This window comes from Phodopus roborovskii, unplaced genomic scaffold (assembly GCF_943737965.1).
Source record: "Phodopus roborovskii unplaced genomic scaffold, PHOROB, whole genome shotgun sequence".
Classification (NCBI taxonomy): domain Eukaryota; kingdom Metazoa; phylum Chordata; class Mammalia; order Rodentia; family Cricetidae; genus Phodopus; species Phodopus roborovskii.
Window position 1 is genome coordinate 49,225 of NW_026126519.1, and position 22,391 is coordinate 71,615.

The 22,391-nt window shown below is 41.6% G+C and overlaps 1 protein-coding gene across 1 annotated transcript; it reads right to left on the reverse strand.

Moving 5' to 3' along the window:
- Positions 1–12,182: 12,182 nt before the first annotated feature.
- LOC127232065 (oocyte-expressed protein homolog) lies at positions 12,183–13,159 on the reverse strand. The gene is made up of 3 exons (XM_051198009.1): positions 12,913–13,159; positions 12,584–12,766; positions 12,183–12,280 (listed from the first exon to the last, which is right to left on the reverse strand). Exons 1-3 carry the CDS (start codon positions 13,157–13,159, stop codon positions 12,183–12,185), a joined length of 528 nt encoding a protein of 175 aa, XP_051053966.1.
- Between the last annotated feature and the right edge of the window lie 9,232 nt (positions 13,160–22,391).

The window sequence follows — 22,391 nt, forward strand, 5'->3', positions numbered from 1 at the left end:
TGAAAGACTATGTGAAAAATAATTCCACCCTTTTAAAATGGGAAATTACCAATGGAAACAGTTATAGAGTGTGCCAAATCTCTCTAATTGAGAAATCACTGAGCAATTGAAAAGGACACATGATTTTATTTACATTGTTAGGAAGAAATTAAGAAATGGAAGTGATTGGGTACGGTAGTTTTGTTTGAGACATAAATACCTTTGAGAGTCACTGAACTGTGAAAAATACATGCAGTACAAAATACAAGTCATTTGTCATAAAACTAAAGGAAAACCATATTTCTAACAATGCGACTATGGTGGATATGTGCTGCTTTAATTTTTCTCATTTATTCAAAGACAGTTGAGATATCTGCATGAAGTTCAAATAAGCAATGTTTTGACAATATATTGTCACAGTTAAATGTGCTTTGAATTCATTTCTGAATCAGTTTTCACTTTCCAGAATATTAGTACACCATAACTGTGTTTATAGCTGATATCCTTAACTCCTTTTGAGGAGCTAAAATCTTCAGTATTTCATATTTTCTTTAGGGAAGGTAAAACCAGTTAGAACAATGCACTATAAAATTCTTACCATTGTTGAGTCTTTCATGCTCTTTTTCTCTCTGTTCTAGGTCTTCTGTAGATGTTCCTATACTGTGACATTTATTTAAAGTAATTATTTTAATATGCATATAAAACAGCATGATTTCTAAATTCTTTTTTTGGAGTTCCTAATATATTTTAAATTAGATATTTAGAAATATTGTTTAAAACAGGATCTCCCTATGTAGCCCACCTGGCTTTAGACCCATCATTGGAACATGTTGGCCTTGAAATCACAGAGGTCTCTTGGCCTCCTGCCTCCCAAATTCTAGGATTAAAGGTTGGCCAAAGAGGCCTAGTCAAATATCTCTGAATTCAATCTTCAGTAGTTGGTTAGTATTATTGACTGCTGTCCTTTCCATCTTTTCTCATAGAGAAGAATCAGACATAATTTACCTTTTGATTATAACAGTCCTCTGCCGCCACACACACAAGAGAGCAGTGGTTTTTTTTTAACACAGGTGTTGTTTTGATGGCTCCAGAGCCTCTTTATTTTTGTGCTCAGGGAGTTAGTGCTCTTGTTCCACTCATGTGCTGACGTGACCATAAGGCTCCACAGCCATATACCTGGCATGATTCTTTGGAGGCATTTCATTGATTGCTATACTCTCTACATAAGGGGTGTTCAGTATGTCATGAAGTATTTTTTTTTTTTTTTGCTTGTATGTGTCCCTCTGCATGCATTCTTGAAAGCCATGACATTTGTGGTTCTTTCAAGATGGCTTCAATAGTTCATTTATGGTGAATGCTGAAACCTTAACCTAGTTGTTTCATTGTTCAGTTAGTTTTGTGTGTCATGCTGAGACCACCCCTGCTGACAATCTCCAGGAAATTGTAGGGATCCTTCAACTTTGACCATTATCTTCACTGTCTTTTCACAAATAATGATCCCCAGTCTTATTAAATCAGTGATGTAATGTTACTTTTTTTTTTTTGCTAAGCATCTGTTATACTACCAGGCTATGGCCCATACTCTATAAATTAAATTTTTATTAAATATAATATACATAGCATACATGTTCCATAATTGTATTATTATTACTATTTTATGTGTCGATCCCAGTTCCCTCTCCCTCCCTCTCTGCCTCCCTGCCTTCCTCTTACCCTCTTCTCCCCCCCACATGCATCCTGACTACCCTCCCCTCCCATCTAATGTTACTTTTTAATCTCCGTATTTAATGTGTGTTCCTGTTCACATGTGTATGTGTATCCTTGACTGCCAGTCCTTTTCTCCTTGGTTGTGAGGCAGATTCTCTTGTTGTTAACAACTGTATAAGCATGCTACCTAAGGTCTAAGTTTCCAGGCAGTCTGGTGGATCCTTAGGATTAAAGATGCACACTAGCATAGCAGGCCTTTTCTGAGTTCTGAGGAATTGAACTCTGAATTCTTTGCTTTATGTGTTAAGTATTTAATATCTGGGCCAGGTCCCCAATCTTGAAGTCTATGCTATATACAATGTCAAAGACACAAACATTTCCCTTGCATGCTTTAAAAGTGATAGTTGTACAATTTCTGTTTATCTTGTACTAAATGAGACATAAATACCTTAAATGGCCTTCATTAGTGAGAAATACAGTTAGGCCAACTAAGAGGATCAGAGGTCTAATTGAAAGTGTTCTGTACTTAGTAGCCTCAGCTCCATGATTAATAGCAATATGCTCATAATAACTACATTAATTTAGCTTCAAAGTCTACTTCTAAAACTTGTGGGTTCTAGGGTCCAAGAGATGGCTCAGCAGGTACACTTACTTGTCACACTAGTCTAGAATTTGAGTACCTGGAACTCAAGAAACAGCCAGACACTGCAATGTGTCTATAACCCCATTACTTTTATAGTGAATGGGAGGTTGAGATAGGAAAATTTGAAAGAGGCTCCCCAATGTGCTAGTCTGGAGAAGTGTACAAGTGCCAAAGAAAAGTAGAAACTTTGCTTTAAAACGTTGGAAGACAATATATATCATCACACACTGTTGTCATGAGACGTGGGTAGGAATATCAGAGTATACATGTCCTCTGACAGGAAAGCAAGTCCATGCAGATTAGCAATGGTAAAACTATGATCAGAATATATGGAATTTACAAAAGTTATTTTTAATAAAATTAAAGTGTACACACACAGAAACACACACACACACACAATTATTTCTTGTAAAAAAAAAAAGATTTTACTTTTTAGATCATCTGACTATAAACTGACATAATGGGCAAAAAGAAAAAAATACTTTCCATTTTAATGCTGAACTCATCGTGAACACCAAATGTCCTACTTAGAACTGTTACTACTGTGATGAAACGCCATGATCAAAATCAACTTGGGAATGAAAAGATTAATTTGGCATGTATGTACACATTATAGTCCCTCAGTGAAGGAAGTCAGCAAAAACTCTATCTGTTGACCATAGTATATTACAGAAACATATAAAAAACAGAATGAAAAATATACTTCACTAAAATTATTATAAATTTCACTATCAAAAATAAACTTAACAGTTTTCAAAGTAAACATGATTAATGCAAATTTGCTTTAAATGGAAAATCAGCAATAAAATCAGTTTGCGAATGGCAAACTGTTGTTTTTAAATGGGAAGCTCAGCCCTGGTACACACTGTTCTTTTGTTTTGGTTGGAACAATCCCTTTTCCTGCTCACACTCCCTGTGTGCTGGGCTCTCTCAATATGTGCTTCTGAGTTGAACCAGTCTTCCTCCTATCATGTTAGTAGCCCTTCTTAAGCAAATGTCACGCTCAGAAACAGCACTAAGATTGTAACAAAGAAGAAACAGTACCTCTTTGACTTAACCTCCGAATGTATATTAGCACCGTTCTGAATTAAAAATTCTGCCATCTCGTGTTGGTTTTCATATAATGCAAGCTTGTATGGTGTCAAGCCATACTGCAAAGAAAAAAAGAATTATTTTATAATTCTCAAATTTCTTTCTCAAAAGAAAAATTATCACAGGTTTTGTCAGCAACAGGATAGGTTTTCCTTCTCTCCTTGCTACAGTTTCACACACACATAGCCTCCCCCTTCCCTTTGACACACCTTTCCCCTGTTAAACATCGCCTATGAATACCAATCCTCTCCAGAGCTCTCCACAAACAATCCCTGGTTCCAAGCTTCTTAGCTCCATAGAGATGGGCCTCCATTGCCCCAAGCCTAAAACATGGAGTGTAGGTTTGCTGTGTCTCTGTTGAATGACAGAGCTCAAGTGGCATCTCTGGAGAGTTTCTCAATCTGTTTTTCAAAACTTTCTTCCCTATACCAAGAATTATTATCTCCCAAACTTAACATTTCCTATTGTAGTGGTCCAAGGATCTGTTGGAGAAAGCCCCCAGACTCAAATAGTATGTGCACACAAAGAACCTTTATTCTGCAGAAATGGACAGTGTGCAGGGGTCAATCAGTCATCTAAAATAGTGATGAGGATCCGGATAAGGCACACAGGCCTTCCTAAAGAGACTTGGGGAATTCTAAGCATCTTTGATTTAATTGGACAGTCAGGCAGGGAACAGGTATATTGGGCACATGTTGATGGGACAAAGCTAGCAACAGTTTCCTCCATTGTGTTCAATAGGAGCCAGATACTGCATCTCTGGGTATCCCAGCCTTATTAAGGACAGGTTGAGAACTGCTTTGAGTATTGGATAAACTTGACTCAGGGCCTTCATGGACTCAAGCTTATGCCATTTATTACAATGGAGTTGTTCCTTGTTTAAGATGGTGTCACATTTTGGACCTTTCACTATGTACCTAGAAAGTTTGGAACAGTTAAATAAAAACTATCCTCCTCAATGATCAAATTTGCAAATTTGCCTGAGTGCCTGTGACCTTTCTCGTTTTCCACTCTAGCCTCGCCTCTGAGAGACAAATCACATCACTATCTTATTTACAACAGATTTCTGTTCGTTCTACAGACATTTTCCTTACAATTAATTCATTTTTTTGTTTCTGTGTAGGTGAAGTGTGTATGGGCATGAATCCGTCATTTGCTTAATTTTAAAATGAAACCCAATTCTGAAACAAAATATGCAGTGACGTGTTCCTTTAAACTACCTACAAAACTATGAATAGTATTACGCGGAGAAAATGTTTTACACTGACAGATTTAGTGAGACCACTTGAGATTTGGAATGTGGAAAGTGGATCTGATTGTTATCGCTGGAAATACAATGGGAATGAAGTTGACTGATCTTTACCTCTGTTTTGCCTTCAATATCTACATTGTATTCAAGCAGTTTGCTGACAATTGTTGTGTTACCCCTGCAAACAGCATGGTGCAGGGCTGTATTCCCACTGAGATCATTCACATGGGGATCAGCTCCCTGTGTCAGTAATATAGAAACACACTCCACATTGTCTCTCTGGGTAGCCTGTGGGTATAGTATAAAAAAAAAAAACATGTTCAATTCAAGAAAGTCAGGATCAACATTCTTACAATTGCATTGAATAGTTCACCTTAGATCAGACAAAATGATTAGGTTATACATACTGTCCTACTCTTTTTGAGACTGGGTCTTCTTAAGAAACCCAAGCTTGCCTAAATTCATATCACCATCAAACTTTGAAAATGGTAGAAGTTCAGGGTTATGCCACTACACCTAGACATTAAACAATTTCACCAGCAGTGGTTGGTTGTTGTTGTAGTGGATTAGGTTGTTCACTTGTTTTGATAACTTGACTCAGACTGAAGATACCTGGAAAATTGGATTCTCACTTGAATAATTGGCTCTATCAAACTGGACTCTGGGGAGGTCTGTGGAGCCTTCTCTTATTTGAGTTGACATGGGAGGGTACAGCTTCCTGGAGGTGCTGGCATGACTCGGCAGGCAAGTGGTCCAGAGTAGCATAGAAAATCCATGGAAAAGCAGCACCATGGTCTTGAGTTCTTGCCTCTGGTTCCTGATTTGAGCGCCTGCCTTGGTTTCCTTTCATGATGGACTGTTATGTGGAATTATAGGGCAAATAATCATTCTATTTCCTGAGTAGGTTTTGGTCAATATTTGACCACAGCCACAAAAACCAAACAAGGACCAGATCTAATCCATTTCATACCCGAACTGTTGACAGATACCTACCTTAATCAAGGGGGTACAGCCTTCATCATCACGGATGTTAATATTGGCTCTGTATGATAACAACAATCTTACGACATCTGGGTGATTGTGGGCACAGGCATAATGTAGGGACGTTCTGCAAATTAAGAGAACAATTTAGGAAATCATGGATTACTGTGCAAAGGCACATTTAAGTATAATTCTAGATAGCAAAGTTCTCTTGCTTCTGATGTAAGAGAAGTAACTTTAATTTTCTCAACTCAAGGGTTCATTTGCTCTGCTGGAGATATAGTGCATGGCTGCACAATTCAAAGCAGGTGCTCTGCCACAAGCTTCTTCCTTCCTCAGAACAGCCTGTCTAGAGAACAGAAGACCACCAGATAGATTGAACTCAGCTTCGATTGAAACCTATTCTAATCGCTGTTAATAGTTACTACCCAGGCTTCCTGTGAGCTCCATAATCAATTTCCCCATCCATAGAATGGGGATTCAACACTAGCTATCTTGCACACTGCTACTGTGATGCCTCAATTTGCATCTTAAAGAGCCTGTACACATGTTTCCATCACGTGAGAGTTCAGTGCTTGGTGGCTACAACAATCATTTGTCTTCCTGTTGATAACAAGCACACCAATTCTACCTACTGTTTGGATGCAAAATTGTTTTAGTAAAATCAGTATACAATATTTTAAAACTATACTCTCTAAGCTGGCCTTGAATTTGGTAATCCTCCCAGTATGTAGGATTACAAGCCAGTGCATCTGGCCTACCTTACACTTTACTTCACATTTTAGCATCACTGACATCTCTGCCATTTTATAATTCATGATATTTTATGACTACAATTCACAACATTTTTCAACTTTACTCAGATAAAAAATAAAAGGTTAACATGTAGTCCATTGTGCCTTTCATCAAATGAAAAATGACCCAATTCACAAACAAATGGCAATTCTTTAGGTCACTTGTATCTGTGTAAATTTTAGCCCTTAAGGTGAGGAAAGGTAAGCAGATGTAGAATAGCAATAACAAACAACAAATATCTAAATCCTCACTCATCAATAATTTGAAATTTTTTCAATTTTCAATTCCAAGAAGTAATGTTTGTATATTTTCTGCCCACAGGGACACAGCCTAGTCCTCAGTCAACAGACAGAGTGTACATTGTAATACAGACCCCAAATAGTAGCAAAGCAGACCATATTGCTTAGTCATATACTTCTCAATGTGTCCATGACCTCGTAGCATAATTGAACAAATCTCTGTATAGGTCAATAACCCATGGCATCTTAACTTTCTTGATTTTCAAAGAGAATTGACAGAATAAAATACCAGGGATTTAATGAGCATGGTTCCTTTTATTCAACATTAAATTTATAGAATGCAAGGAATGTTGACTGGAGAGACAAACAGAAAGGTTTTCAGAATGTGAGGATCTGGAGTAATAGTAGAATGTGTTCTGCTGTACAGTAGACAGCTCAGTCACATGTGGGGAATGAAAGTAGTGATAGAATGGATAAGCATAGTTGGAAAATTCAATGATGTCAAAGAATGTATTTGTTAAGCAAAGAATATATTGAAAGAAATTTACTGTTTTATTATTTCAGGAATCTCTAAATTAGAAGAATAAGTAATCCTCCCGAACTACAGAAATGACCAAGAAGCTTGTGGGTTATGGAAAATGTACTGTTGGCTGTCATTGTTTTCTCTTTATAACCTAGTGTGAAATCAGAAATGAGTGAGAAGAAAGGGGCTGGGGTCATAGGTAAAGCTCAGTTGCTTATAGACTTGGCCTGAATGCTGGGAACCTGAGTTCAGAGTACCCAGCACCTTAAAAGAGTTCTGCTGGGGAGGTGGATACAGGAGGATCCCCAAAGCTTGCTTGCCTGCAAGTCTAGATGATATAAGTACACCCCAAAACAAAAAATCAAACACAGTGAGAATTTCTTTGTGAGAATCTGTCTCAAAACCTGAGGTTAGGGACCACATGACGGTTCTACATGTGGAGGAACCTGCCCGAAGAGCAAATAACCTGAGATCAACCCCCCAGAACACACAATGTGGCAGAACACAACTGTCAATTCTAATTCTCTTTTGACCTTCACACATACCTGCACATGTGTGTGGCACATTGCACACATATATGACTTTGTAAAGGAGATGCAAAGCAACTGAAGAAAAGAATGTCAATCGCTAGCCTTCACATATGTTGCAATGCACACACAGCATGTATTCAAGGAGGACAGGGGCAAAGTCATAGTTACAGTGGAAATTTTCCTTATAGAAATTCCAAATAGAAATATAAGGTTTCTTTGAGACATTCTTTTGTGCCTTAACATTGACATAGTATATGAAAACATATTTCATGCCTTGGATATAACAGCCGGGCTATGTCTAACCCTGAGGTCTAACCCTAACCCGAACCCTGGGTCTAACCCTAATGCTAACCTTAAACCAAATCCTAACCCTAACACTGGGATCGAACCCTGAGTCTAACCCTCCTGGGCCTAAACCTAACCTAACCCCAATGCTAACCGTAATATTGAGGTCTATTCCTGGGTGTAACCTTAACTCTAACCCTAAAGCCAAGATGGCTTGGCATTTAGTATCTCTAGTTTTTCTTGTAAGAGACCAGGGTTTGATTTCCTGTACCCACGTGGCAGATCACAACTATCCATAGCTCCAGTTCCAGAAGATCCAACATCCTCTTCTGATGCTTGTGGTACATTCAAAATACATGCAGGCAAAACACTCACATACATGAATCTCAAAAATTGTAAGTATACACACAAAAAATATGTCTATAGTTTTATTAGCTAAATCACTTTAAAGCACCCAATAATGTGCCCTGAGAGACAATTGAAAAGTTGTAAACTAACTGAAATTCTTTGTTTTGCTGTTGTTGAAGAAGGCCAATGAGCTGCCACTCCAAGGTTGCTGCTGCCTGATGCCTAGGAGCTGAAAACAGGCACAAAATTTTCCACAGCTCCATGAAAGAAGAGCCTTAAGCATGACCTCTGCACTCCCTTAGACTGCAACCCTGAAAGGTGTGTTTCTCCCTGGTTGGCACTGAGTGTCCACAACAGTTCCTGCCCCACCTGCCCCTCACCCCTCCTCAGGCCCCATTACCTGTCCCTCCTGTCATATTCATTCACATGGCATCCATGGAAGTTGATGAATCTCTCCACTGAAGCCACATCACCCACGCTGGCCGCCCTTTGCAGTTGCCCCACAGGGTCGTACCCGATTAAGTAGAGGGGAAATGCCTGCCTTTTATTAGACAGGCATCCACGCCTCAGGCACGCTGGCAGCAGGCGGGTGTACCAGCGAGCCCGCTTAGGAGCTTCATAAGTATATGCATCGTAATCGAAATCCTCCTGCATGTTGATCCTCAGGACCCTCCCTGCCTTCCCTGCTCTCCCTGCCTTCTACTTTAGCCACCTGAAGCCTCCCAAACCACACACTAAATATTTGAAACTCGGTTTAGTCTCCCCACTGAGCCACAAGGGCGTCTCTTTAGGACAGGTCCTTGGTTCAGTGTGAGCTGAACTCTGTTTCTTCCTCAGCAACACAGTTGCCGTGGCCTTGTGACATGGTGTGAGCGAACAATGAGGCTCAACCGCTGTCTAACGTGCCTGGGATCTGTGCATGTCCATGTCTGACTCCAGTGTCGAGAGCCCACCATGCTTAGCACACGTTCAAAGCAATGTTAATTGGAATTTTAGAGTACACCTACCTTCATGAACTCAAAAACAGAACACAGAGGGGAGTTTGGAGATGGTTCTGGCCCTTACAGTCAGGAAGCCCTAGGAAAAGCTTCTTAAGCCTGGCTTGATGGTGTTAGGAAAACATTCGTCCTCAGTGAGTGAACCCAGACCCAAAGAGACAAATATTGTGTGTTTTCTCTTAGGAGGTTGCTAGTTCAAACATTCTGATATGAAACCATCAATTGGAATAAGTAGTGAGATATTCACTTTGTCTTCTTCCTTGGCACTGACCACGCCCATGGGGGTGGAGCCATGAGCGGAAGTAACTGGGAGAACTAGGTCTGAGGAGGAGTCCTGGAAGGCTCTCTTGCTGGCAAGAAAGGGAGGGGAGAGCATCCGTGGAACTTGCTGGTGTTCGCCTGTCTAGGTTGTAAGTTATTTCTCCCTGAATAAACATCTATTCTGCCTATTATTTTTTTTATCCTTAGGTTTTATCCACAGAGGTTTGGTACCTAATAAGGGGGACCAGGATGGAGGTGAGTATCTCTCAAGGTAGCAGAAATAGTCTATAATGTTATGAAGATATAAAGGAAATCTATGTTTATATATATGTGTGTGTGTGTGTGTGTGTGTGAAGTAAATGTATTTTTTAAATAATGATGTGTATTGAAATGTAAAATACTTATGTAACAAGTTCACTCTTTTAAAGTATGCAATCCATTAGGGAGCTTTTAGTATGTTCTTAACATTATGGAACCATTACCCTATTTATTTTTAAAATACTTTTGTTATTTGAGTAGAAATCTTTGATTCCTTAGTAAGCAGATGTAGAATAGCAATAACAACCAACAAAAATCTAAATCCTCACTCAACAATAAGTTGAATTTTATTCATTTCTCAATTCCAAGAAGTAATGTTTTTATATTTGCTGCCCACAGGGACACAGCCTAGTCCTCAGTCAACAGACAGAGTGTACATTGTAATACAGACCCCAAATAGTAGCAAAGCAGACTATATTGCTTAGTCTTATACTTCTCAATGTGTCCATGACCTCGTAGCATAATTGAACAAATCTCTGTATAGGTCAATAACCCATGGCATCTTAACTCTCTTGATTTTCAAAGAGATTTGAGGGAAAAAATACCATGGATTCAATGAGCATGGTTCCTTTTATTCAACATTAAATTTATAGAATGCAAGGAATGTTGACTGGAGAGACAAACAGAAAGGTTTTCAGAATGTGAGGATCTGGAGTAATAGTAGAATGTGTTCTGCTGTACAGTAGACAGCTCAGTCACATGTGGGGAATGAAAGTAGTGATAGAATGGATAAGCATAGTTGGAAAATTCAATGATGTCAAAGAATGTATTTGTTAGGCAAAGAATATATTGAAAGAAATTTACTGTTTTATTATTTCAGGAATCTCTAAATTAGAAGAATACGTAATCCTCCCGAACTACAGAAATGACCAAGAAGCTTGTGGGTTATGGAAAATGTACTGTTGGCTGTCATTGTTTTCTCTTTATAACCTAGTGTGAAATCAGAAATGAGTGAGAAGAAAGGGGCTGGGGTCATAGGTAAAGCTCAGTTGCTTATAGACTTGGCCTGAATGCTGGGAACCTGAGTTCAGAGTACCCAGCACCTTGAAAGAGTTCTGCTGGGGAGGTGGATACAGGAGGATCCCCAAAGCTTGCTTGCCTGCAAGTCTAGATGATATAAGTACACCCCAAAACAAAAAATCAAACACAGTGAGAATTTCTTTGTGAGAATCTGTCTCAAAACCTGCCCTTCTCTGAACAGAACTGAGGAGTGCATGCCAAGGGGGCAGGGAGAGGGAGGGACTTGGAGGCCAGGCAGGAGAGAAAATAGTCAGCAGGTTGTTAAAAAAACAACCAGGGAAAAAGTACAAAGGGGCCTGAAGCAGTGGTGGCAGAGGCCTTTAATCCCAGCACTCTGGAGACAGAGGCAGGCAGATCGGTGAGGCCAGCCTGGTCTATAGTCAGAGTTCCAGGACAGCCAGGACTGTTCACAGAGAATACTGTCTTGTGTGTGTGTGTGTGTGTGTGTGTGTGTGTGTGTGTGTGTGTGTGTGTGGCGGGGGGTGGGGGGCAGGCTTGAGGACTGAAGAGATAGCTCAGTTGTTAAGAGCACTCAGATGACCTGGGTTCAATTCCTAGCACCCACATGGCAGCTCACACCTGCGTATTACTCTGACACTCTCACACAGACATACCTACAGGTAAAATACCACTGCACATAATAAAAATGAAGTTTAAAAAATGTACAAAGGGGTGGCCAGACATGGAAGAACTTGGGAGGCAGAAGCAGACAGATCCGAGTTCAAGGCCAGCCTTGTCCAATAGCGAGTCAAGTCAGCCAGGTCTACACTCAATAACAACAAAGTACAAAGGAGTGAAGAGCTGACCTTGTAATGACGTCCTTTCCCCTAACTACTGTGGTATCTAAGGTAAAATAATTGCTTGAACACAGGAGTTAGGAGCCAGCCTGGGAAACATTACTCCCATGTCAAATACTTAAAGAACCACCTTTTAAGCTAACCGTGTCATCCTCGAGGGTCTGACTGAAGTTGTGTATTAGAATCTGTATCCATACCTCACTCAAATCAACTGATGGCTGATGCTTTCAAGTTTACTTTATTGTATATGATGAAAATAACAGACAAAAAGAATTCATTTTTGTACTGGAATAGTTCTACAAACTTATTTGCAAAGGAAAACAAACGTATCCACAGAGGCAGGAAAGAAAATGAGTTTAGAGACTCTTAAAAAGCTGTGTTCCTCTTCACCTGCAGGGGCTAAAGCCAGGCTGCCTGTCACTCAGCAAGTGCCTCCTGAACCGGCTCAGGCAGGTTGTTGTTTGAGTCGGAGGGAAGGGTCTTCAAGAATTCCTCAAGTTGTTTCAACTTCGTAGCTGAAAGAGGGTCAACACGAACAGTCAAGAGGGGAAATGGTATCTGCTCCCCCTGATTGGGAAGAGGCCTGGTTTTAAAGGGCCCTGGACTTAGAATCTGGGAAGAGTGGTGCCTAAGGTTGAGCTGGGGGTGGTGGGTCTGGGTGTGTCCAAGCCTGTGCTTTCATTCTCAAGGGTCTCCTCCCAAAGGGGTCCCCAGGGACACAGGGTTGCCTGGTGTTTGGAAACTGCAATAAGTTGTGAGAAAGTTTCTGGAAGCTGAGAATCGTCCCGTGGCTTCAAAGGGTCTTCAAAGGCCCTTACCTCTTTGGACATTGTGTTCTTTGTGCCAAACTGCCAGGTTTAAGAGAATGTTTTTCAATCGATTCTTTACGAAGGGTCGTCCACATATGGTGATTTCAGCTAGGTTCCCAGAGTCGACTGTGTCCACTCTCACCAAAGCCTGGCTTATCCACTCTATCTCTGAGATTAAAGCTTGGTTTGGACCTAAATCGGTAAAAGAGAGAGTCTAAGCAGTAAGAAGAATGTTTTCAGGTGGTAAGGGGAGGGCTCTGATGGACTTAATGGACAGATTGGGCTGGTGAATGAGGTACAGAGGGAGCTAACCCAGACCCCTGTGAAGAGAGGCTCACCAAAGATTATTTCTGCCAGCCAGGCCTCCATGTACAGCACGAGAGGATCACTGAGTTCCTGCACTGGAAACCACCATGGCCGCACGCGAATCCGCGGGGACATAGGGGGGACGCTGAGCAGCTTCTGTGAAGGACGGTCCCGCGTTGGACTTTTCCACTTGGTGTGATCTTCAGTAGTATGGGGTTCCATACTGGAACTCAAAGACTGCAAGCTCAGGATGCTGGGTGCCTGGAGTTCCAGCTGCATTTTTCAATGTGAGGTCTGGCCACACCCCTTGTGTGCCATGCCCCCAGCCAGAGCGAGTAACACAAAGAGGTGGGCTGGTGTGACTCTGTGTGTGTGTGTGTGTGTGTGTGTGTGTGTGTGTGTGTGTGTGTGTGTGTGTGTGACTGATTGCTAGAGGGACCCTCTCTGTCCTGAGCTCCACTCTGCTTCTGTCAGCAGTGCTGACAGGTCTACCTGACCACTGGAAACTTGGGGTCCCTATCGGGCATGAAGTAGAGATGTCATCGAAGCTCCCACAGCTCCATTCATTCCCTTGAGCTATTCTCCTGAGATGCTCCCAACTGAGCCTACTTCACAAACACACCAAGCCCATATCACCCATGCCTTTTCTCTGTGTTTTCAGACTCCAACAGGTAGCTGGAGCTAGCTACTGTGTTGTTTGTGGGCATCAGTTTTGTGACGATTGTGAGAAAAAGAAGAATCCTAGTCATCCTCAGCCAGATGGCACTTAACTTGTGATTTCCTTTTGTCTTGGAGGCAGATTTTTTTTGGAATCTTAGTTTCCCAAGTATTTATTACTGCATTTTACTCGCTGAGCCCATGTCAGCCTCCAAAGATTTAACATGCTACTGTTTAACAGTGCTGCTGAGTCAGGTGTGCCACTGTTTTACCTCTGCTTTCCCTGGTTTGATTGTGATTAAGAGGCAGGTGGAGGCCATTTTCCCTGTAATCTAAAGTATGCTCTTTGTACCCATCCCAAACTGAGCAAAACTACAACCAAGACCTCTCCAGCAGTTTCATTTTCCCGGTCATCCCTGGAAGGAACCAGTCTGAATGCATATTTCAGTTCAGGCAGCGGATTATATGAGAGATATATCATTCTATTTTCTCTAAATTTTACTCGTTCTGAGATAGGGTTTCTCTGTGTAGTCCAGCTGTCCTGGAACTTGCTCTCTAGACCAGTCTGGCCTCCAACTTAAGAGATCTGCCTGCCTCTGCCTCCTGAGTGCTAGGATTAAAGGCATACACCACCACACCTGGCTATTAATTGATATTTATTTTATTTTTTGTACAAACACTTAGCAGAGTGCAGAGAAGGTCACATGGTTTAGACCACAGCCTAAAAAACCCATGATAGTCAGATAGTTTCATAACCTTTGTGTTATGAAACTGAAGGGACTATGTCCTTTCAGGAGCCACATTGTGGCTACTTACAGCCATGATACTTTCTCTGAATGCTAGGGATATCAATTATACTCATCTTAGGAGGACCCCATGTCCCTCTAGAGCTACCATTAAATGTTTTTTGTTTGGTTGTTTGGTTATCCAAAGAGCAGTCATCATTTCAAAACAGAAAAGTGGAAAATGTTTCTCTGTGTACCTCTGGTTGCCCGGAACTCATTCTGTAGACATGGCTGGCTGGAACTCACAGAGATCTACCTGCCTCTGCCTCCCAAGCACTAGGATTAAATGCATGTACCACCACACCCAACCTGATTTTGTATTTACATTGAACAATGACTATATAATGCATGTATAAGATGACTGATAAAAATTGTACAGAGATATAATGATATTTACAGGTCTGCTAACTCCTAATTGTCTTGGTCATGTATTGTAGAATACTATTTTAAGGTGTGTTACATTTGTTTATGCTGTGGAATATCATTTGTTTTAATGATGCAATGATGTGTTGCATTTGTTTAACTCAGTGAAGCTGTGTTATGTTGCCTGTTTAACACACCTGAATGGTTTAATAAAGAACTGAACAGCCAGTAGTTAGTTAGTCTGGAGAACGGATAGGTGGGGCTGTCAGAGAGAATAAATAGGATGAAAAAAGAGGAGAGGAAGACTCCAGGGAACAGCCATGAAGCTACCTAGGAAGCCATGGAGAAAGGAGTAAAGAAAAGATATACAGAAAAATAATAATAATAAAAAAACCCCTAAGCGCACAGAGACAGCTGACCTAAGCTAGTGGTAGCTCATGGCCTGACAGCTGGGAACCTGCTTGTGACCAAATTAGAGACCCTGTGAATGTGGATAAGAGTTGTGGGACTTGATCTGTTGGCGTGTGTGTGAGTGTGTGTGTGTGTGTGTGTGTGTGTGTGTGCTGCCAAAGGCACCAGGACCTATCCCAGGGGCATGAACTGGCTTGTTGGAGCCCATTCCTTGTGGTGGGATACCTTGTTCAACCAGGGTAGAAGGGCTTGGTCCTGCCTCAACTTGGTATTCCCCAAGGAAGGCCTTACCCCTTTTGAGGAGTGGATGGGGAGGGGTAAGGAGAAGGGGAGGTGGGGATGGTGGAAGGGGTAGGAAGGGGGAACTGGGGTTGGTATGTAAAACGAAAATTAAAAAAAAAAGATGAAAGCCCAGAGCCAAAAGTAGAGGGGCTAATTTAAGAAAAGTTGGCTAAGCCAGGCATTGGTGGCACACACCTTTAATCCCAGCACTCAGGAAGCAGAGGCAGGTGGATCTCTGTGAGTTCGAGTTTTAGGCCAGCCTTTTCTACAGAGCTAGTTCCAGGACAGGCTGCAAAGCAATACAGTGAAACCCTGTATTGAAAAACCAAAAGAAAAAGAAAAAGTTGGCTAGAAACCAACTAAGCTAAGGCAGGGCATTCATAAGAAAGAATTAGCATCAGTGTATGTGTTTATTTGGAAGCTGGATGGCAGCCCCCCGCCAAATAAAAGTGACAAAACAGTAAAAGCAACCACTGGGTGTCAGTGATGCACACCTTTAATTCCAGCAGGTCTCTGTGAGTTGGAGGCCAGCCTGGTCTACATCGCAAGTTCCAGGACAGGCTCTGAAGATACACAGAGAAACCCTGTCTCAAAAACTAAAACAAAAATAAAAAAAAAAAAAAAAAAAAAAAAACAGTGAGAAAGCAAGAGAGAGAAAGAGAGCGAAAGAGAGAGAGAGAGAGAGAGAGAGAGAGTTATTATTGCATGCATTTTTATCCTTTACCACACAAAATTTCCCAAAGGGAAAGGCATTAATATTGAGAAGCTTTAAAAAGTAAAAAGGTGCAGGAGAAGTTGGTCTGCAATGTTGAAAAGTTTCAACTTTGTCAAGTGCCAATAGTCACAATGTGGTCCATACCAGTGGCCACTTGTATTTTCCACTCTTCACTAATTTACTATTGTGCACAGCGCAGGATGAGTGGATCCACATAGGTACATCTCATGCCCGATATTAGACCCATTTCCTCAGTAAAGCATAAATACAGGGTCCGGCTGTGTGAGTCAGTGAAGATGATACAGTGAAGACAAGAGAGGAGCAGAAGGAGTGTTCATTTTACAGGGTTTCAAAGTGAGCCCAGTGTTATTTACCATGTACAAGAACAGACCACAAGATACACAACAAAACCCACTCAAGAATTTTATTAGTAAAGAGTAGGGAATGGGGTGTGCACAAGCCTGTCTGGAAAACTTGGAGAGACAGGTGGTGGTCCGGGCATGTCTGCTTTTCAAGGCCGCTTGGGACATGCATATGGGGGCTTACACAGCCACACCGTACACACGTTACTTGGCCCCACTTCTCACACACATGAGGCCCTGGGATGACTATGCATTTTGCCAGAATGCTGATGGTGCATGTGCAGCCAACCACTGAAATGCTAACACCTAGGATGACGGGGCATTTTGCCTGAATGCTGATGGCCACGTGGGTGGCCATGGAACCCCGGAAATGACAATACTGGGGAGGGGGTGGGATTCTGCCATTTAACTATAATTCGCATTTTAGCTATATTTATGTATTCACTTATTTATTGAGACAGCCTTCATATATAATCTTGGCTGTCCTGGAGCTCACTATGTAGAACAGGCTCGGCTTGGATTAACATAGATCCACTTGCCTCTGCCTCTGGCATGCTGGGATCAAAGGTGTGCACCATCACACTCAGACCCAATTTAGATTTTTTTGTGGAGGAGTTACATTTTATTTTTATGCGTATGGTATCCTGCCTGTTTGTATATCTGTGGAGGACATTCGTGCCTGTTGCCTTCAGAGAGCAGAAGAGGTACTGTATCTCTTGGAACTGGAGTTATAAATGGTTGTTAGCCACTGTGTGGGTACTGGGGAATTGAACTTGGGACCTCTGGAACAGCAGACAGTCCTATTAACAGCTGAGCCATCCCTCTAGTCTCAGGTCTTCTTTTAAATTGCATTCACACATGCGTGTGTGTGCAAAAAATTACAGATGACTATAGAGGGCAGAAGAGGCACCGGATCCCCTGGAAAGGCAGGTAGGAGCAGTTGTTAGCTCCCCGATGTAGGTGTGGGATCTAAACTACTCTGGAAGAGCAGGAAGCATTCTTAGCCACGGAGCCATCTCCCCCGCCCCATAAGCTTCACTTCAGTGTCTACCCAGTCGAACGTGGATTCTTTCAAACTGCTTTAGGTTCCTGTTACATAGTAAGCCAAAACTTACATTCATTTCCCTTCAGATCATCACTCTTTCTTTTCTTTCTCTTCTTTCCCATGTTTTACCAGCAATGCAATCATGCTTGTACACCAAACTACATGAATTAACTCTCACCGTATAGACTAGCTCTGTATAACTTTGTTCATATCCAACCAGAAGCCCAGGGTAACTGACAAATGGTATTTTGAGCTGACAATTTTGTTCCCCTAGAGTCACCTCAGGAGGAGGAGGAGGTGACAGACTCAGGGGAGCAGCATCCAATGACAATGATGATAAAAGTAAGATGCCCGTTGCTCTTATAAGATAGGTTATTTTCATGATTCCAGTGTTTTAGGGGATAACACATTTGAATAGTAAAAGTCTTCATGCGCACCATATGCTGTTTATTTACAAAGAAGGGGGCATGGAATGCTACCAACCCATGCCTGATTCAAGAAAGTACAAAAAATGCCAGTGCTGGGGTGCACAGTGCATTAGGGAGGTTTTTCTTCTGTATTGCACTGGGTAATTTTCATTCAAAAGCGGACATTATCTACTGAATGTTTGTCTTCTTATGTAAGTGTCACCTCACCAATGATCTTTTTTTAATTTATTTTTTTATTTTTATTTCACATATCGATCAAAATTCCCTCTCCCTTCTTCCCTATTCCCCTCTCCTCCACCCTCCCATGCCCCCTGACTACCCTCCCCTCCACCCCCTCTCCACATGTAGGGTGCTGCCTTCCAGGAGGGGGTCATCTAAATCTGTCAAGTCATTTGGAGAAGGGACTAGAACTTCTCCCCTGTCTCTAGGTTAAGGGAGTATCCCTCCATGGGGGATGTGCCCCCAAAGTCCTTTTGTGCACTTGGAACACATCCTACTTTCACTGTTCAAAGTCCCTTAGACTGCTCAGGCCTTCTAGCTGAGACCCATGTTCAGGGGATCTGAGTCATTTCCATGCTGGATTCCCAGCTATCAGTCTGAGAGCCCATTAGCTCCTCCTTGTCCAGGTCAGCTATCTCTATGTGTTTCTGCACCCTGGTCTGGTCCTCCCTCTCTGCATTTGGATTATAGTTCAGCTCAGTGTTGAGTAATGGGTGTTTGCTTCTGTTTTCATTAGCTATTAGATGAGGGCTCCATGATGGTGGATAAGTTAGTCATCGATCTCATTATCAGGGAAGGACGTTTATGGTAGCCTTTCCCCTATTGCTCAAATTGGTACTTGGGGTCAGACTTGTAGGTCTCTAGACATTTCTCTAGGTTCAGTTTTCTCTTCAAACCTATAATGGCTCCCTCTTTCATGCTCTCTCTCTCTCTCTCTCTCTCTCTCTCTCTCTCTCTCTCTCTCTCTCTCCTCTTCTCTCATCTATTTCTCCCCTGACTCAATCTTCCTAGTCCCTCATGCTTTCCTCTCCTCCCCTTCTCTTTCTTCTAGTTCCCTCTCCACTCACTGCCTCCCCTCCCCATATGCCCTGGGGATCTTGTAAGCATCTTCAACAAATGGTGCTGCCACAACTGGATGATGGTGCATAGAAGACTGCAGATAGACCCATGTCTATCAACATGCACAAAACTCAAGTCTAAATGGATCAAAGACCTCAATATAAATCCAGCCACTCTGAACCTCTTAGAAGAGAAAGTGGGAGGTAGCCTTGAACAAATTGGTACAGGGGACCACTTCCTGAACATAACTCCAGCAGCATAGACACTGAGATCGACAATTAATAAATGGGACCTCCTCAAACTGAGAAGCTTCTGTAAGGCAAAGAACAAAATTGACAAGACCAAATGGCAGCTCACAGACTGGGAGCTCTTCACCAATCCTACATCTGAAAGAGGACTGATCTCTAAAATATACAAAAAAACTCAAGAAACTAGTCAACAAAACACCAGATAACCCTATTAAAAAATGGGGTACAGAACTGAATAGAGAACTCTCAATATAGGAAATCAAAAAAAGCTGAAAGACACTTAAGAAAGTGGTCAACATCTTTACCTATCAGGGAAATGCAAATCAAAACAACTCTGAGATACCATCTTACTCCTGTCAGAATAGCTAAAATTAGAAACACCAATGACAACTTATGCTGGAGATGAAGTGGAGAAAGGGGAACACTTCTATACTCCTTTACTCATACAGCCATTTTGGAGATCAGTATAGCGGTTCCTCAGGAAAATGGGAATCAGTCTACCACAGAACCCGGCAATTCCCCTTCTAGGCTCAATGATCCTTATACTCAAATGATCCACATCCATGCAACAAAAGCATGTTTGTAACAGCATTATTTGTAATAGCAAGAATCTGGAAGCAACCTAGGTGCCCCTAAACTGAAGAATGGATAAAGAAGATATGACACATTTACACAATGGAATACTACTCTGTGGAAAAAACAAAACAAAACAAAAAAAAATATGGAATCTTGAAATTCGCAGGCAAGTGGATGGAACTTGAAGAAACCATCCTAACTGAGGTAACCCAGTCACAAAAAGAGGAACATAGTATGTACTCGCTCATATATGGATTTTAGACCTAGAGCAAAGAATCAGCAGCCTATAATTCACACCTCTAGAGAAACTAAGATACAAGGAAGATTCTAAGAGATTCATATAAGGTTCCTCTCAGAAGGGGAAAAGGACAGCAATGATCTTATAGGGACTTCTATCCTTTAGGGAGTTTTAGCATGTTCTCCTCAAGTCAATGTAACAGAAGCTTCTCATGTTCAATATGATAGTATCGAGGAGCAGGGAACATTGAGAAATCAATCTCAGTGAAGATACTTGGGATATGGCAGCATCCCCTTAGAAGGGATTAATCTGGGGCTGGAGAGATGGTTCAGTGGTTAAGAGCATTGCCTGTTCTATCCAAGGTCCTGAGTTCAATTCCCAGCAACCACATGGTGGTTTACAACCATCTGTAATGAGATCTAGTGCCCTCTTCTGGCATGCATGTATACATGTAGGCAGAACACTGTACATAATAAATAAATCTTTGGGGGGGGGGGTTGAGACCGGGTTTCAATAAATAAATCTTAAACAAAAGAGAAGGGATTAATTTTCCAAGAGCAGGTTGTATGAAAATCCTCTGCCATGTTATGATATAAGTTATGTAACACTCACTGTAAGCCTGATAGATATGGTTGTCTGACCTGGCCATTGGATCAGAGAACATGTAGAACATAGATAATTTACCAAACACCTAGGGCTAGGTCTTTTGGGATAGCAAGACATAATACACTAATACTGAGTCTTTGACTTGACAAACATTTTTGTTTTTTAAGACAGGGTTTCACTATATGGTCTTGGCTTGAAACTTATTGTGTAGCCTAGGCTGGCCTCTTAACTCAGAGAGATGCCCCTGACTTAGCCTCACAAGTAGTGAGATTAAAACTATGCACCACGACACTTAGAAGCTTAGCCAGTCTTGCCCATCTGAGTGAGTGACCAAAGCAGAAGCCTATGCAAACAAACTAAATATGAGCTGGACCTCAAGTTGTTTCCTTTTCTCCAAATTGAAAGGTCCAATCAGGAAAAAGGAGATGTAGTATATATTCTGGAATTGCTTTCTAAAAACACTGATTATATAAACTTGTGTAAATACTAGTTATCATGATCTGGTTGTCTTATTATAATCTAAGCCCCTGCTGGGAATGAAGACTAGGATTTTTTAAAAAGCTAATTTTCTAAGTAGTTAATTATGCTCATCAGCCTACAGCTCCTGCACAGAGCTTCAATATCCTAAGCTGGTTCAGGATTTTATGTTTTGGGGTGTGTCTATATATCTGTATTTCTTCCAGTTAGATATCCTAGTGACGTAACCCAATGGCCAATAACAAATTTCTTTTCCTTCTTCCCTCCCTTTCTCCCTTCCTCTCTCCCTCTTTCCCTCCCTCCCTCTCTGTATAGTTCTGGCTGTCCTGGATCTTGCTTTGTATATCAGGCTGGCTCCAGCTCAAAGATCCTCCTGCCTCTGCCTTTTGCCTACTGGGATTAAAGGCATGTACTATCATCATCAGACAATGACAAATTTCTTTTTTTCATTATTAATTCATTATTTTTTATTTAATTTTATATACCAAAGTCCAATTAAATGAAAACAAACATTTATACACAATATTTGAGAATTTGGGCGTCGTTCTTTCCAAACTACTTCCTGCTGGTAAGGGGCGCTGTCTTGGGGGATTCGAAGAAGATTCAGATATCCTAACTGTAGTCTTTAGGGCTGTTTTGTCCAGCTGTTTTGAATGTAGGATCAGCTTGTACTCTGTTTCAGGCGGTCTGGCGTGATCAAACCACATTAATCTGGATGGAATCCACATCTTTTCATTTTCTGTGGAAACAAAAATAGAAATCCTTTTCCCCAGTAACTTGTTCTTCAAGTTAACTTTTGGAGTCAAAGCATTTTTTTTTTTAATTTATTATTTTACATGTCGATCCCAGTTCCCTCTGCCTCCCTCCCTCCCTCCCTCCCCCTCCAGCCCTCCTCCCTCCTTCCCTCCCTTTTACCCTCTCTGCCCTCTCACATGCACTCTAAACACCCTCCCCTCCCATCCCCCCACCACAATTCCATATGTAGGGGAATGCCATCCAGTTTGGGTCATGTAGATGTGACAGGTCCTGTGAAGTAGGGACTAGGGCTTCTCTCCTGTCTCTAGAATAAGGCAGTTATCCCTCCATGGGGGGGTATGTTTGCAAAGTCCTTTTGTGCACCAGGGATACATCCGGGCTCCACTGTCTGAGGTCTCTTAGACTGCTCAGACCTTCTGGCTGAGACCCATATTCAGGGGGGCCTGAGTCAGTCCCCTGCTGGCTTCCCAGCTATTAATCTAGTGGCCTTAGCTCCTCCTTGT

Bases quoted from the DNA above. Each gene is read 5' to 3' on its own strand.
- LOC127232065 (XM_051198009.1), bottom strand. From the start codon at position 13,159: ATGCAGCTGGAACTCCAGGCACCCAGCATCCTGAGCTTGCAGTCTTTG. The intron at 12,767-12,912 runs GTGAGCCTCTCT...TTACCGATTTAG, and splicing joins GCTGGCAGAAATAATCTTTG to GTCCAAACCAAGCTTTAATC. The intron at 12,281-12,583 runs GTAAGGGCCTTT...ACCCTCTTTCAG, and splicing joins AGAACACAATGTCCAAAGAG to CTACGAAGTTGAAACAACTT.